General features: G+C 45.7%; 1 protein-coding gene across 1 annotated transcript in view; it reads left to right on the top strand.

The window, feature by feature from the left end:
- ITGB3 (integrin subunit beta 3) overlaps positions 1-14,282 on the top strand; it is a 61,439-nt gene that overhangs the window by 22,448 nt on the left and 24,709 nt on the right. The window contains exons 3-8 of the mRNA XM_083582771.1: positions 6,736-6,925; positions 8,215-8,467; positions 9,471-9,642; positions 11,686-11,847; positions 13,465-13,560; positions 14,086-14,175. Coding sequence (XP_083438897.1) covers positions 6,736-6,925; positions 8,215-8,467; positions 9,471-9,642; positions 11,686-11,847; positions 13,465-13,560; positions 14,086-14,175 — 963 coding nt within the window. The remainder of the gene's footprint in view (positions 1-6,735; positions 6,926-8,214; positions 8,468-9,470; positions 9,643-11,685; positions 11,848-13,464; positions 13,561-14,085; positions 14,176-14,282) is intronic.

Here is a 14,282-nt window from a genome sequence, read left to right as displayed (position 1 = left end):
TGGGCTCAGCTCAGTGGCAATCACATGTGTGTGGCTGAGTTTCATGGTTGAGTTGGGCTTTTGAAACTGGATCTCCACTGTCCTAATCAGGGCCGTCTTTAGCATATGCGCCGCCGGGGTGCAAAGATCCGCCCAGCACCCCCAAATTTAGTTTAGCCCCCAAATTAACTCTTATTATGCTTTTGTCAGACTTTTTTTTTAATGCTTTCTCTAAATGAATTTGAACTGTAAGTGATGAAATTAAAATGCAATTTGCAACGTTTTACTCGGGGGTCAGCGGCACCTTTGACACGACTAATATCACGCTGCCTCCTGCCGCAGCTCAATACAATGCGTAACATAATATTTTGATGTAAGAGTTAATTTCGTGTGCATGGCGCCGTTGAGAACGACAAGCGCCACCGTTGAGTCTGGCAAGCACCGCCGCAGGCGCGGCGCATCTTTAGTAAATGAGCGCACAAAGTTGAAAGTCCTTTAGTGAAACAGTAGGTATACATTTCGGTAATACCTGGTGTCAGGGAACTGCCATCGGAACTAGAGGAGGAGGCGAGGCTCCACAGCGATGCTGGAGAGGGGCCAAGCAGGGAGAGAGGCAGGTCTCTGGTTGGGGAAGAAAATCAGCGCAACACCAGGGATAGAGGGGGGCCGATGGGGGAAGCAGAGAGCAGGCTCCGGGACTCTTCACTGGACACCAGCGGGGAGAGCACAGGTCCTCCGCTACCCACGCCCTCCCTGCGCAGAAGACTTCCACGCAGGGAGAGTAGGAGGAGACTGGGCGTCAAACAACTTTTATGTTGGAAAAGGTTTAAGAAAGGCCCACTGATGGATTCTGCCAGCGACTGAACAGCCACGGAGTGGATGGCTGTCCAGCGAGAAATGGTTTAACCAGCCAACCTAGCCCAGAGCGGCGGCAATTTATGCACAAGCAACCCCTAAAGCCATTACACCTGGGTATATATGTATTTTGTTTTTCTAGCTTGATCAAAATTATTTCATAACAGGTTGATAGTTAAGAGCTTAGGCGGCTTCAGTGGCGGGCGCCTGGTGCCCCCCAGAATTCAGCGCCCGGGTGCCCTGCACCCCTTGCACCCCTGGGGAAAGATGGCCATGGTCCTAATCTAGCACCACACTATAATGTACAGTGGTACCTCGGGTTACATACGCTTCAGGTTAGACTCCGCTAACCCAGAAATAGTACCTCAGGTTAAGAACTTTGCTTCAGGATGAGAACAGAAATCGTGTTCTGGCAGTGCGGCGGCAGCAGGAGGCCCCATTAGCTAAAGTGGTGCTTCAGGTTAAGAACAGTTTCAGGTTAAGAACGGACCTCCGGAACGAATTAAGTACTTAACCCGAGGTACCACTGTATCTCATTTCCCTCCCCTATAATTCCCTGGGTGTGTACTCAAAGTGACGCAACACAGATTAGTCGCGGTGGACCATTTTGCACTGATTAAGCCATAGTTTCAAACAAACAAACAAACTGGTTTGATGCGCACTAGCAGTGTGTTGGTGCACCACTGCTCAAAAGTTCCCACAATGCTCTTCCCACACTCTAGTTTGCTAAAGTGTCATGGGCAAAACAAACCAGAGACTGGCTTGTTGACACCGCCTGCACCCCGTGGTTATTGCTCATGGCTACTTTTGGAGGAAACAAACCACAAGCCTGGTTTGGACCGTGTGAGCAAGCCAGACTCTGCATTGTTTTGTTTTTTAGTCAGCTGTAGCAGGATTGGGGCAAGAATGCCATGGCAGCTGTTTGTGCAGAGTGCACTAAGCACACTGCTCAGGCACCCTAAACCATAGTTTGTTTTAAGGTACAGTTAACACAATGTGAAGGGATGTGGGTGGCGCTGTGAGTTAAACTACAGAGCCTAGGACTTGCCGATCAGAAGGTCGGCGGTTCGAATCCCCGCAACGGGGTGAGCTCCCGTTGCTCGGTCCCTGCTCCTGCCAACCTAGCAGTTCGAAAGCACGTGAAAGTGCAAGTAGATAAATAGGTACCGCTCCTGCGGGAAGGTAAACGGCATTTTCGTGCGCTGCTCTGGTTCGCCAGAAGCGGCTTAGTCATGCTGGCCACATGACCCGGAAGCTGTACGCCGGCTCCCTCGGCCAATAAAGCGAGATGAGTGCTGCAACCCCAGAGTCGGCCACGACTGGACCTAATGGTCAGGGGTCCCTTTACCTTTACCTTTAACACAATGTGGGAACTGGGCTTTCATACCCAGAATCAGGCTGTGTAAACTATACCTTTAAAGCACATTTGAAACACATCCTAAAGAAAATCTGGGCACTGTGGTTTGTTAAATGTTGCTGGGGCTTGCAATTCTCTGCACCCTTAAGAAATCACAGTGCCCAGAATTATTTAAGGGAAATAAGGTGTTTCAAATTAGCTTTCCTGTTATGTACTGAAGTTCTCACCCTGGGCCAACAGGGGGATACTGTAGATAGTTATGCAAATAAGGGATCGAAAGTGACGTTCAGTGATTGGATAGTTTTAGAAAGTTGTTACAGTAACGTTGTACTGGAGCTCTATATAAGCAGGCTGACTGAACCCTTCAGTTCAGTTCTGTTCTGGCCTGTGAATAAACAAGAGCTGTTTGAAGAATCGCTGTGTCATCTGATATGTTCACCCACAACTTAACATTTCCCACCTCATCAGTGCTTGCTGATAAGGATAGGCTGTATGGGGTTGATTTCCTGTGACCATTGGAAAGGACTCCTGGAATCTGCTTCTCAAGGCTCTTCTCAGAAGGTCAAAATTTCTGTCTTATCCTGGGGATTCCCTTAAGGACTGCCAGTTGGGAAGAGTTTTAGTGACCCAGCAAACGTGTCACCTTTCTAGCTGTCGAAATGGGTGGATAAAAATCTTGGGAGGGAAATGCGGTCAGTCTTTCGATGACATTCACACTTCCTACAAAATGTGTGGTTTTAACTGTTTTTGGAACAGTGCCATTCAGAGGAGGCGTGCTCCTGCATTCTGTATCTTTACACTAAGGGTTTTTTAATTATTATAATAATAATTTAAAAGCATACAAGAAAACGGCTTCCTTTCAGAAGATGCAGACATGCCATGCATAATCGCAACCCCTTTGCCTTTATAGGCTTAAGGGACAAAACCAAAACCCAAACAACATATTTTTGTTTAGCTCGGGGAAATGGTAAGCTTCAAAGATACCACGGTGTGCTAACCAATTGTGGCAATCAAAGTCTCAGTTTAGCCCCAATCTATAACAGGGGAAAAAAATAGATATGGGTTTTTTTTCTCCTGGATGAACCACAAAAATATCTCGGAGTCATGTTGATCCTTTGTTTGCATTCCATTTCCTTGCCCTTCCTCCCATGGCCTCTCTGCTGCTGCTGTAGAATCACCCTTATTCCTTTTTTGGTTCTCTTTTTTTCCCCCTCTTGCAGTGCTCCTGCCCCCAGCATGCCTGGAGGAAACGATAAGTTAGAGGGCTGCTTATTTCGTTTTCCAGGCAGCTTGTGCAATCGGAGTGACACCAGATTGCCCTGTATCGGCTTGAGGGGCTTATGAGTTCCACGAAAGCCGGATTTCCTGGCAGGGTTAATGGGGCCTGTTTTCAAAATGTTTGCCAGAAAACAAGGCTACCACATGTTCATGATTCATATGGATTGCTCCTATTTTGAGAGTCCCGTTCCATAATAACTGGAACCCTTACTAAGGACAGAGGTTGTCCGTGGTTTTTTTTGTGAAGGCTGAATTGCTCATCTAAATAACTTTCAGCCAATGCTGCTGTCTTCTGCTTTAGGGAGATGTGTTTTGAGAATTAAAAGGCACCCGAAGCAGCAAAGCTTTTACTTTCCCCAAGGTTGGTTTAAAAGTTTTATAAGTTGTTGTTTTTTTAGAATACAGTGCACATAATTATTTTACTAGCTGTATGTGCTCCCAGTGTATGTCTACCTACAGAGATCAGTTTTAAACCTAGACAGCATCTTAAAAAGCAGAGACATCACCTTGCCAACAAAGGTCCGTATAGTTAAAGCTATGGTTTTCCCAGTAGTGATGTATGGAAGTGAGAGCTGGACCAGAAAGAAGGCTGATCGCCGAAGAATGGATGCTTTTGAATTCTGGTGCTGGAGGAGACTCTTGAGAGTCCCATGGACTGCAAGAAGATCAAACCTATCCATTCTGAAGGAAATCAGCCCTGAGTGCTCACTGGAAGGACAGATCCTGAAGCTGAGGCTCCAATACTTTGGCCACCTCATGAGAAGAGAAGACTCCCTGGATAAGACCCTGATGTTGGGAAAGATTGAGGGCACAAGGAGAAGGGGACGACAGAGGACGAGATCGTTGGACAGTGTTCTTGAAGCTACCAGCATGTTTTTGACCAAGCTGCGGGAGGCGGTGGAGGACAGGGGTGCCTGGCGTGCTGTGGTCCATGTGGTCACGAAGAGTCGGACACGACTCAACAACAACAACAACAACAACTGACATAGTTTCTCCCATAGAAAGTGGCACTTGTCGTTTAGTGTGAGTGTTGAGAATTATCTACCGGAGTCGCATTGCCTTCACCCCAGCTAGAGTTCTCAGAGCTTTCTTAGCTGTTAAACCAGTTTTAAAGCTGCAGTCTTATTTAAGTCCCTTTGGTAGGACTTAAACTTCCCAGTAAGCATGGCTAGGATCTGGCTGCAAATCTGGAATGCAGAAAACTGAAGTGCTGTGTGGTTTCAGGGATAATTAGTCTTTAGAGACCTATTTTTCAAGCCTGTATTTAATAAGTAAAATCATTTTTAAAAGGCAACTAGACAGCCACAAGAAAAGTTGATCAGAAATAAGCCCAAGTCCAAGACATAAAAGCGTAATAGAACATCAAACATTAATAGTAAGAATCTGATCCAATATGGAAGGCACAATAACTTTAAGAGAAGCAACTTATATCAAACAAAGCAACATTCAGCAATCCATCAGAATCTAATACTAACCAGTATAATTAAACATCAGCAAATTAAACAGTTCAACCATGATAAAGAATTACCAATCTATAATCATAAAAAGTAACAACAAATCACAATGCATAAAATATCACAAAACATATAAAACCATGTAAAAGTATCAAATTGACAAACAAAAACGTGCAACTTATAAAACTATTTTTTTTAAAAAAAATCCCTGAACTCCTCTTTTCCCAGCTGCTGCTGCTGTTCTTAAAGTCATAGTCTGGGAAGGGCTAGTTGGGGCAAGACAGGTGGAAATACAATTACCTGATGAGGAACAGAAAGTCTCTCTCTGCCATACGCCCGGATTTTCCTGGACACTCCAGTATTTCCGGCTATGTCCAGAAAATTCCAGATGTATGGCAATCCTATTTTAAACCGTTTTGGCTTCCCCCAAAGACTCCTGGGAACTGTAGTTTGTTAAGAGTGCTGAGAGTTGTTAGGAGACCCCAATTTCGCCCACAGAACTACAATTCCCAGAGTTCCCTGAGGTTGACTGTTAAACCACTCTGGAAGCGGACTTTGTGAGGGCAATGAAGGGGGTCTTCTAACAGCTCCCGGCACCCTTGACAAACTTGGGCCTGTAACTCTTTCTCAGCCTAAACTTACCTCACGTGTAGGAGCACATAGCCCCTGCCCCCTAGGATTTTTGCTTTTCTTACTGAAATTCTTTTTTCCTTCCCTCTAAATTCCTTGGATGTTTTCTTTGAACAGGGACCTCCAAATTTGGTGGCAGCTCCGCTTACAAAGTTGGGAGGCTAAATTTGTACGGTCCTGTATGCACAGCCCTTAGCTCCTTGGAAAGAAGGGCAGGATTCAAAAGGCGACATAATTTGAATAAATAAATCGAAACGAAATCGGAAGCCTTCCCTTTCTTTGCAGCGTCAGTTCTTGCTGTTTTCCCCTTTTAAATCCATTCTTTGTTTTATTTATTTATTTTACAGTTTTATAACCAGCCCACAGCCTTTCATGCTGATCAGAAGGTCGGTGGTTCGAACAGGGGTGAGCTCCTGTTGCTCTGTCCCAGCTCCTGCCAACCTAGCAGTCCGAAAGCACACCAGTGCAAGTAGATAAATAGGTACCACTGTGGCGGGAAGGTAAACAGCATTTCCATGCACCGTGGTTTCCGTCACAGTGTCCCGTTGTGCCAGAAGCGGTTTAGTCTAGCTGGCCACATGACCCGGAAAGCTGTCTGTGGACAAATGCCGGCTCCCCTGGCCTGAAGTGAGATGAGCGCCACAACCCCATAGTCGCCTTTGACTGGACCTAACCATCCAGGGGTCCTTTACCTTTTTACCTTTTTTACCATATACATTTGCAACAAGGATGGCAGGAGCTGGGACAGGGGAACGGGAGCTCAATCCGTCACCGGGATTCGAACCGCTGACCTTCTGATTGGCAAGCCCAAGAGGCTCAGTGGTTTAGACAACAGCGCCACCTGCATCAGCATCACACTGGCACGAAGCCCTTTTTAAAAAAAACAACTTTTATTTTGCTTTAAACAGGTACATATAGAATATAGACAACCAAAATTACAAAGGAAAATTCCTTAATAGTAATGGGGGAAAAAACTTTAAAAACTCCAAAAAATATCAAAGTACGTGACACAGAACATAAGCAGCTATGGAAAAAGATAAAAGAAAAGAAAAAAGAAAAATAGAAAAAAAAGAAAAGAAAAAGGAAAATGAGCCTGCACAAAGCCCATTTTGACTGGATTACTGTTTCTCTGTGAGAGCTCTCTCCTCTTTCTCTTACGGTTGGCCTTTCTCCCTCCAACAGGGCATGCCGCCAGGATTTTCCCGCTGCGACTCGAAGGACAACCTCATTAAAAATGGCTGCATGAAAAACTTGATCGAGTATCCAGTCAGCAGCACTGAAATCCTGGAGGATAGGCAGCTCAGTGACAAAGGATCAGGAAGTGACATCACTCAGATGACCCCACAGAAGATCAGGCTCCACCTGCGGCCAGGTAAACTGAGATTCACTATTCGATTTTTGCAGTTTTAGCACAACTGTGAACTTTTCCCCAAGGAATTCAGTGGTAAGTGGTTATCTATTAAAACTTCATCCCATACATAGATGACAGAGATCAGCCACAGCGGAATGGATGCCCAAGACGTATCCAGAGTTTCAAGCCATGGGAAAGAAGAGAGTTTGGGTCAGCTTATGTCTTTCTGTGTTTTTTTTTGTATATAATTTTTATTGAATTTTTTGTTTTACAATTTAAAGTCCTCATTTTTACAACCTTAAGATATCAATGACTTCCCTTCTTCTCTTTCCGTGGTTCATTTTACATATCCCTGCATATTTTACAAAAGCTATACCATCCAGTATTCCAATTATTACACCCATCAAAACTTGTTCACACTGCTGAATTTATCTTAATGCTGCCAGCCTTTTCAGCTGTGCAGCTATTTCCCATATATTCAATGGACGTTTTCCAATCTTCTTTAAATGTATGTTCTTCTTGTTCTCTTACTGTATATGTTAAGTCTGCAAGCTGCACGTATTCTGTCAACTTAAGTCGCCATTCTTCTTTGGTTGGGACCTCGCTCGTTTTCCGTTTTTGGGCTAACGAAACAAGGGCATACATAAATTACCCATGAAACATGGGAATTTCAGTCTGAATTATCCCCAACAGAAAGCACTCTGGGTTGTTGTTTTTTTTTGGGGGGGAGGAGTACTTTTAAACATTTTTTTCACTTCATTATGGATAATTTCCCAATACCCTTTCACAAGTCCACCACATATGGGTCAGCTTATGTCAATATGGGCCTATGTCAGCATAACAGGGTTAATTACTCAAGTATGTGGAAGGAAGGGACCTGGGTGGCGCTGTGGGTTAAACCACAGAGCCGAGGGCTTGCCGATCAGAATGTCGGCGGTTCGAATCCCCGCGACGGGGTGAGCTCCCGTTGCTCGGTCCCTGCTCCTGCCAACCTAGCAGTCTGAAAGCACGTCAAAGTGCAAGTAGATAAATAGGTACCACTCCGGCGGGAAGGTAAACGGCATTTCCATGCTCTGCTCTGGTTCACCAGAAGCCGCTTAGTCATGCTGGCCACGTGACCTGGAAGCTGTTCACCGGCTCCCTCGGCCAATAAAGCAAGATGAGCGCCACAACCCCAGAGTCGGTCACGACTGGACCTAATGGTCAGGGGTCCCTTTACCTTTTTTTTATGTGGAAGTAAGAATGGTGAGCTGGAGTCTTCCTGGGGAAATGACCCCTCCTCACACTTTCTCCACATTTTGACATTTCAGATGACTCCCAAACATTCACTGTGCAAGTGCGACAGGTGGAGGACTACCCTGTGGACATCTACTACCTGATGGACTTGTCCAATTCCATGAAGGATGACCTCCGCAACATACAGAACCTGGGTACCAGGCTAGCCATAGAAATGCGCAAAGTGACCAGCAACCTGAGGATTGGCTTTGGAGCCTTTGTGGACAAACCCATGCCTCCTTACATGTACATTTCCCCTCCGGAAGCCATCAAAAACCCATGCTATGAGTAAGTTCTCTGAGCGACCCTCTGATAAATGTTCATAATCTAGAGTTTGGAAGGGTTGCCAGTTTTGTGCAGTATTCCCATTCCACCTTCGCTTTGAGGCATGGTCGACCTAATGAAGGTCCTCTCTTAACCTCATTTTGAAAATCAGGTGAGCTGTGGGAATGTGTGCTCCCATCCGTAGCTTAGTCAGTGGAGCCATGAGACTCTTAATCTCAGGGTTGTGGTTTTGAGCAAAAGATTCCTTCATTGCAGGAATGGGCTAGATGTCCCTTCAGCTCTACAATTCTATGATTTCTAGGATCCCACAGCAAATCAGTCCCTCCCTTGCCTTCACTGCAGTTAAGAGATATGCCAGCCCCAACGTTAACTGTTGCTAAGGCTAAATACCTGAAGGAGCGTCTCCACCGTCCAGCGCCGAGGGCCTTCTGGCAGTTCCCTCACTGCGAGGTTACAGGGAAGCAGGCAGAGGGCCTTCTCGGTAGTGGCTCCCGCCCCGTGGAACTCCCTCCCATCAGATGTCAAGGAGATAAACAACTATCTGATTTTTAGAAGCACAGCTCCCTTCTCTTGCGAGGAATCCTATTCGGAATAAGGGAATTTCCCTTTAAAAAAGGGGAAAGTTGGCAGCTATGTTTAGAAGACATTTGAAGGCAGCCCTGCTTAGGGAAGTTTCTAATGTGTGGTGCTTTATCGTGTTTTTAATATAACGTTATACCCCGCCCATTTGGCTGGGAGGCCCAGCCAAATGGGCGGGGTATAAGTTGTTGTTTTTTTATTTTTATTTTATTATTATTATTATTATTATTATTATTATTACATGCACACTGCTGGGAGTTGGGTTTGGAAGCGTTTTGTATGTGTCAAGAAAAAGTGACTGAAATGCATAATAAGAGAGCCCCCCCCACCGCCACCTTGGGAAAAATGGCTATGGTAGTTTTAATCAGACCTCCAGGGCCCTGACTGCCTGCCTGAAGTGACTTCCTTTTTTGCTGCCTTCCTCCAGCTTGAAGCCCCCAGATAACCGCTGCCTGCCAATGTTCGGATACAAGCATGTCCTGGCGCTCACAGATGAGGTAAAGCGTTTCAATGAGGAGGTGAAGAAGCAGAGCGTGTCGAGGAACCGGGATGCACCGGAAGGCGGGTTTGATGCCATCATCCAAGCGGTCGTCTGTGATGTAAGAGCCCCCCCTTGCCGTGGGTCAAAAGGATTACTACTACTTCTTCTTCTTCTTCTTCAGTTTATATACAGTGGTACCTCGGGTTACATATGCTTCAGGTTACAGACTCCGCTAACCCAGAAATATTACCTCAGGTTAAGAATTTTGCTTCAGGATGAGAACAGAAATTGTGCTCCGGCGGCATGGCAGCAGCAGGAAGCCCCGTTAGCTAATGTGCTGCTTCAGGTTAAGAACAGTTTCAGGTTAAGTACGGACCTCCGGAACGAATTAAGTACTTAACCCGAGGTACCACTGTACTGCACTATACCCGGAGGTGTCAGGGCAGTTCAGAGAAAAGATAACGACATATATAATCAGAATAAAAACAACAACCCAGTAACAGCCCCCCCGCCAGGAAAGAGCCATATTTTAAAAAGGTATAGGAAGTAAAACAGATCAACCAAAGGCCTGGCTAAAAAAGAACTTTTTTGCCTGGCACCTAAAGGTGTATAATGAAGGCACCAGGCGAGCCTCTCTGGGGAGAGTGTTCCACAGACGGGGAGCCACTGCAGAGAAGCCCCCGTTCTCATGTTCCCACCCTCCGGACCTATCAAGCAGGAGGATAAAGAACAACTTCTTAGTGGATTGCATATGCCTGATGTTTCTTAGAGTGTGGAGGGGAAGCTAGCTGGATCTCCCAGCTCAGACAGCAACCCAATATGTATTGAGCTTGCCCTGTATTTACCCCCCCCCTCCCACAATTATTCGGCACCCTGCCTGTGAAGTTAAAGCCCTAAAGCAGGGGTCGGAGCCCTTGCAACATTCATTCAGTGGTAATCTGCCAGTGCAAGGCAGGGCCACGATGAAAGGACGACCTCCTTCTCTTTCTTCTCTGACCCCTTTCCTTCCTCTTCCGGCTTTTGAAATTAGGATGTGGGTTGGATGGCAGTTGGGCCAAGGGCTGCAGGTTCTCCATCTGGGCTTTAAAGAGATAGCCTAGGCCAGGCAAGTTCAACTCCCCAAAGTCTGCGATCTACTCAAAGTATAAAAAGACTGACTGTGATCTACCTCTTTTTTTTAATCGCTAAGGAACGCAATTCCGATTGCTATACAGTGGTACCTCGGGTTACAGACGCTTCAGGTCACATACGCTTCAGGTTACAGACTCCGCTAACCCAGAAATAGTACCTCGGGTTAAGAACTTTGCTTCAGGATGAGAACAGGAATTGCGCGGCAGCGGCGGCGCGGCGGCAGCAGCAGGAGGCCCCATTAGCTAAAGTGGTGCTTCAGGTTAAGAACAGTTTCAGGTTAAGAACAGACCTCCAGAACGAATTAAGTTCTTAACCCAAGGTACCACTGTACTGCCATCCACAATCGACCTGGGACACCCCCGAGATCAACCTGTTGGACGTCCCTGGCTTAGGCTAATTGATGTAGAGCAGTGGTTCCCAGTTGGTGGTCTGTGGACCTTAGGGGTCCATGTTGTTGTTTAGTCATGTCCGACTCTTCGTGACCCCATGGACCAGAGCACGCCAGGCACTCCTGTCTTCCACTGCCTCCCGCAGTTTGGTCAAACTCACGCTGGTAGCTTCAAGAACGCTGTCTAACCATCTCTGTCATCCCCTTCTCCTTGTGCCCTCCATCTTTCCAAACATCAGGGTCTTTTCCAGGGAGTCTTCTCTTCTCATGAGGTGGCCAAAGTATTGGAGCCTCAGCTTCAGGATCTGTCCTTCCAGTGAGCACTCAGGGCTGATTTCCTTCAGAATGGATAGGTTTGATCTTCTTGCAGTCCATGGGACTCTCAAGAGTCTCCTCCAGCACCATAATTCAAAAGCATCAATTCTTCGGAGATCAGCCTTCTTTATGGTCCAGCTCTCACTTCCATACATCACTAAATGTTCAAAAGCAGGGGGTCTGTGGCTTGACTTTTGAAATACACGGGAACCGCAGTTCTTAATAATTGGGAACCACTGATGTAGAAGAGTATATTCCTTTGTAGGGCTTGTTTGTGTTTGTGCCTGTCACGATGGAGACTGCAGCGCTATTTTTATTTTGCTTCAGGACAAGATTGGCTGGAGACCGGATGCCTCCCATTTGCTGGTCTTTACTACAGACGCCAAGACGCACATTGCTTTAGATGGGAGACTGGCAGGGATCGTGACGCCCAACGACGGACAGTGCCACATGGGAAGCAACAATTTATATGACGCTTCCACCACATTGGTAAGGCTGGGTGGCTGCAGCCACAAGGCCAGGATTGCAACCGCTACAGGTCATTCTGTTGTGTGATAGATGGTTTCAACAGGGGATAGTAGGCAAATCCTAGGATATTAGAGTATATATTACCCCCTGAGGACCAGAGACAATGTGCCTTGGAATTCCAATTGCCAGAGAAGTGCATCTGGTTGGCCACCATAGGAAATAGGATGTTAGACTAGTTAGGCCTTTGGTCTGATCCAGGAGGGCTGCTCTTAAGGTTCAGAACATACCGTATTTTTTGCCCTATAGGACACACTTTTTCCCCTCCAAAAATGAAGGGGAAATCTGTGTGCGTCCTATGGGGCGAATGCAGGCTTTCGCTGAAGCTTGGAGAGCGAGAGGGGTCGGTGCGCACCGACCCCTCTCGCTCTCCAGGCTTCAGGAAGCTATCAGCAAGCCTGGGGAGCCCGCGGATAGCAGCCTGCTGCACGGAGCACGGGGCGCACTGAAGCAGAGCGCCCCGTGCTTCGGGCAGACATCGGGCAGCCCCACAAGCTCGGGGGACAGCAGGGAGGCGCAGCACCGCCATCCAGCTGTTCCCCGACCTGGTTTGGATTCCCCAACCTGGTTTTGGGGGGGAAATAAAGGGGAAAAAATTTCCTTTATTTCCCCCCCAAAAAACTAGGTGCGTCCTATGGGACGAAAAATGCGGTATTTTGCATTCCATATTTATATTTTCAGGTTTTGGGTGAAGTTAAACCCCAGAGGCCAAAAGACCACCTGTATAAGAGCTTTGATATCTGTGTGGGTTCAAGCCATCATCTAGGTTCTATTTCTTTTCCCCCCTTTTTAAATAATTTTTTAATTAGGTTTTTTAAAAGAAATTTTTATACATATAAAACATAGCATTTTCAAATATTAAAATACAGAGTTCTTATGAATCCTTATACCTCCTTTCCTCCCTTCTTGGGTTCCCTCTTTAAGATTAAATTTACTGCATCTTTTACCTTTATCTAACTATTATATAACCATATTTATCATTAAAGCAATTCTACATTAGAAGTGTGCTATTTCTTGGTTACACTACATGTAACAGCATGTGAGAAAGAGAGGGAGATGTGCTGAGATCTGGCAATAGATAGGTACGCAGGAAATAAATAAGATTTGTGATGGCACTAACTTTGTTATGATGGTCACATTTTTTATTTTAACTGGCCATTGTTAGACACCTTCTCGTCCAGAGTTGTCCAAAATGCCTTTTCTGATGGCCCTCAGAAACATTCAAGAAAAGAAAGTCATAAAGCCTTAAAATTTTATTTTTTGTGTCATGTGTTGTGAACATGCATCTGTTTGTGTATAAACTTGTTTAATCATTAAATCTATTAATTGTGTATTTATTTACATTATTAATATAATTATATATCTTAAATAACATTAAATATTTTGAAAACACTTTAATTTACGATATGGAAATTTAGTTCAGTGTGTGGCCCGTCGGTTCTGTGTTGAAGTACTCTTGATTGCAGCCTACTTGGTCTGTTGAGGGGGGGAATAGGGTGAAAATGTGTTTATCCTGTTCCCCTCACATCAGACAGAAGTGGATTTTCTGTTCTCTAACTTTCTCTCCCCTCCCCCGCCAAGGATTATCCCTCCCTCGGCTTGATGACAGACAAACTCTCCCAGAAAAACATCAACTTGATTTTTGCCGTGACCCAGGCCATTGTGGATCTCTACCGAGTAAGTAGACCCTTTGAAGCAACAGTTTCGTCGAGAGCATTGGAGTGGAGGGTGAGGCTTGAATGAGGCTGTCCAAAAGCTAAAATATCACCTTGGGTGTTAACCTTTTAGATTGTCAAAGGTGGAGCAAACAAAAGCTCTTATCGGCCTAAATATTAGCAGAATTTACTGGAAACCCTCCACTTCTGTTATGTACTGAGTTGAATAGGATCCAAAAGGCAGCAGTCTGATTGGTCCTAGAACAATAGGATTCAGAATGCAGCAGTCTGATTGGTCCTAGAACAATGCAGCAGTATGACTGGTCCACAGGAGCCACCCAATCCAGCTCCAGGTGGAAGTGAATCCGCAACCTGATTGGCCTACAGGAGAATCCTGGAATTAGCCAATCACGTGCTGCCTATTTTGTAAATAATGTATATAAAGCAGATATTTTGGGGGAACTTTCATTCCTCGCTACTGTGAGCTGAATAAAGAGCATGAAATCCACACTCGACTCCGAGTATATTTCAACTTTTTTATTTTCAGAACTACAGTGAGCTGATCCCTGGCACTACAGTAGGGACCCTGTCAGCCGACTCCAGCAATGTTTTGCAGCTCATTGTGGATTCCTATGAGGTGAGTCCGTAGACCTGTGATATGCAGAAGCAAGGCTGATCCAGGCAAAATGGGCAACAGCCAGAGGTGCCAGATTTCCAGGGGCACAGTTAAGCCAACTGTGTTGT

Source organism: Podarcis filfolensis (genome assembly GCF_964270895.1).
Source record: "Podarcis filfolensis genome assembly, chromosome: 13".
Classification (NCBI taxonomy): Eukaryota; Metazoa; Chordata; class Lepidosauria; order Squamata; family Lacertidae; genus Podarcis; species Podarcis filfolensis.
This window is presented reverse-complemented; position numbering and strand designations above follow the sequence as displayed.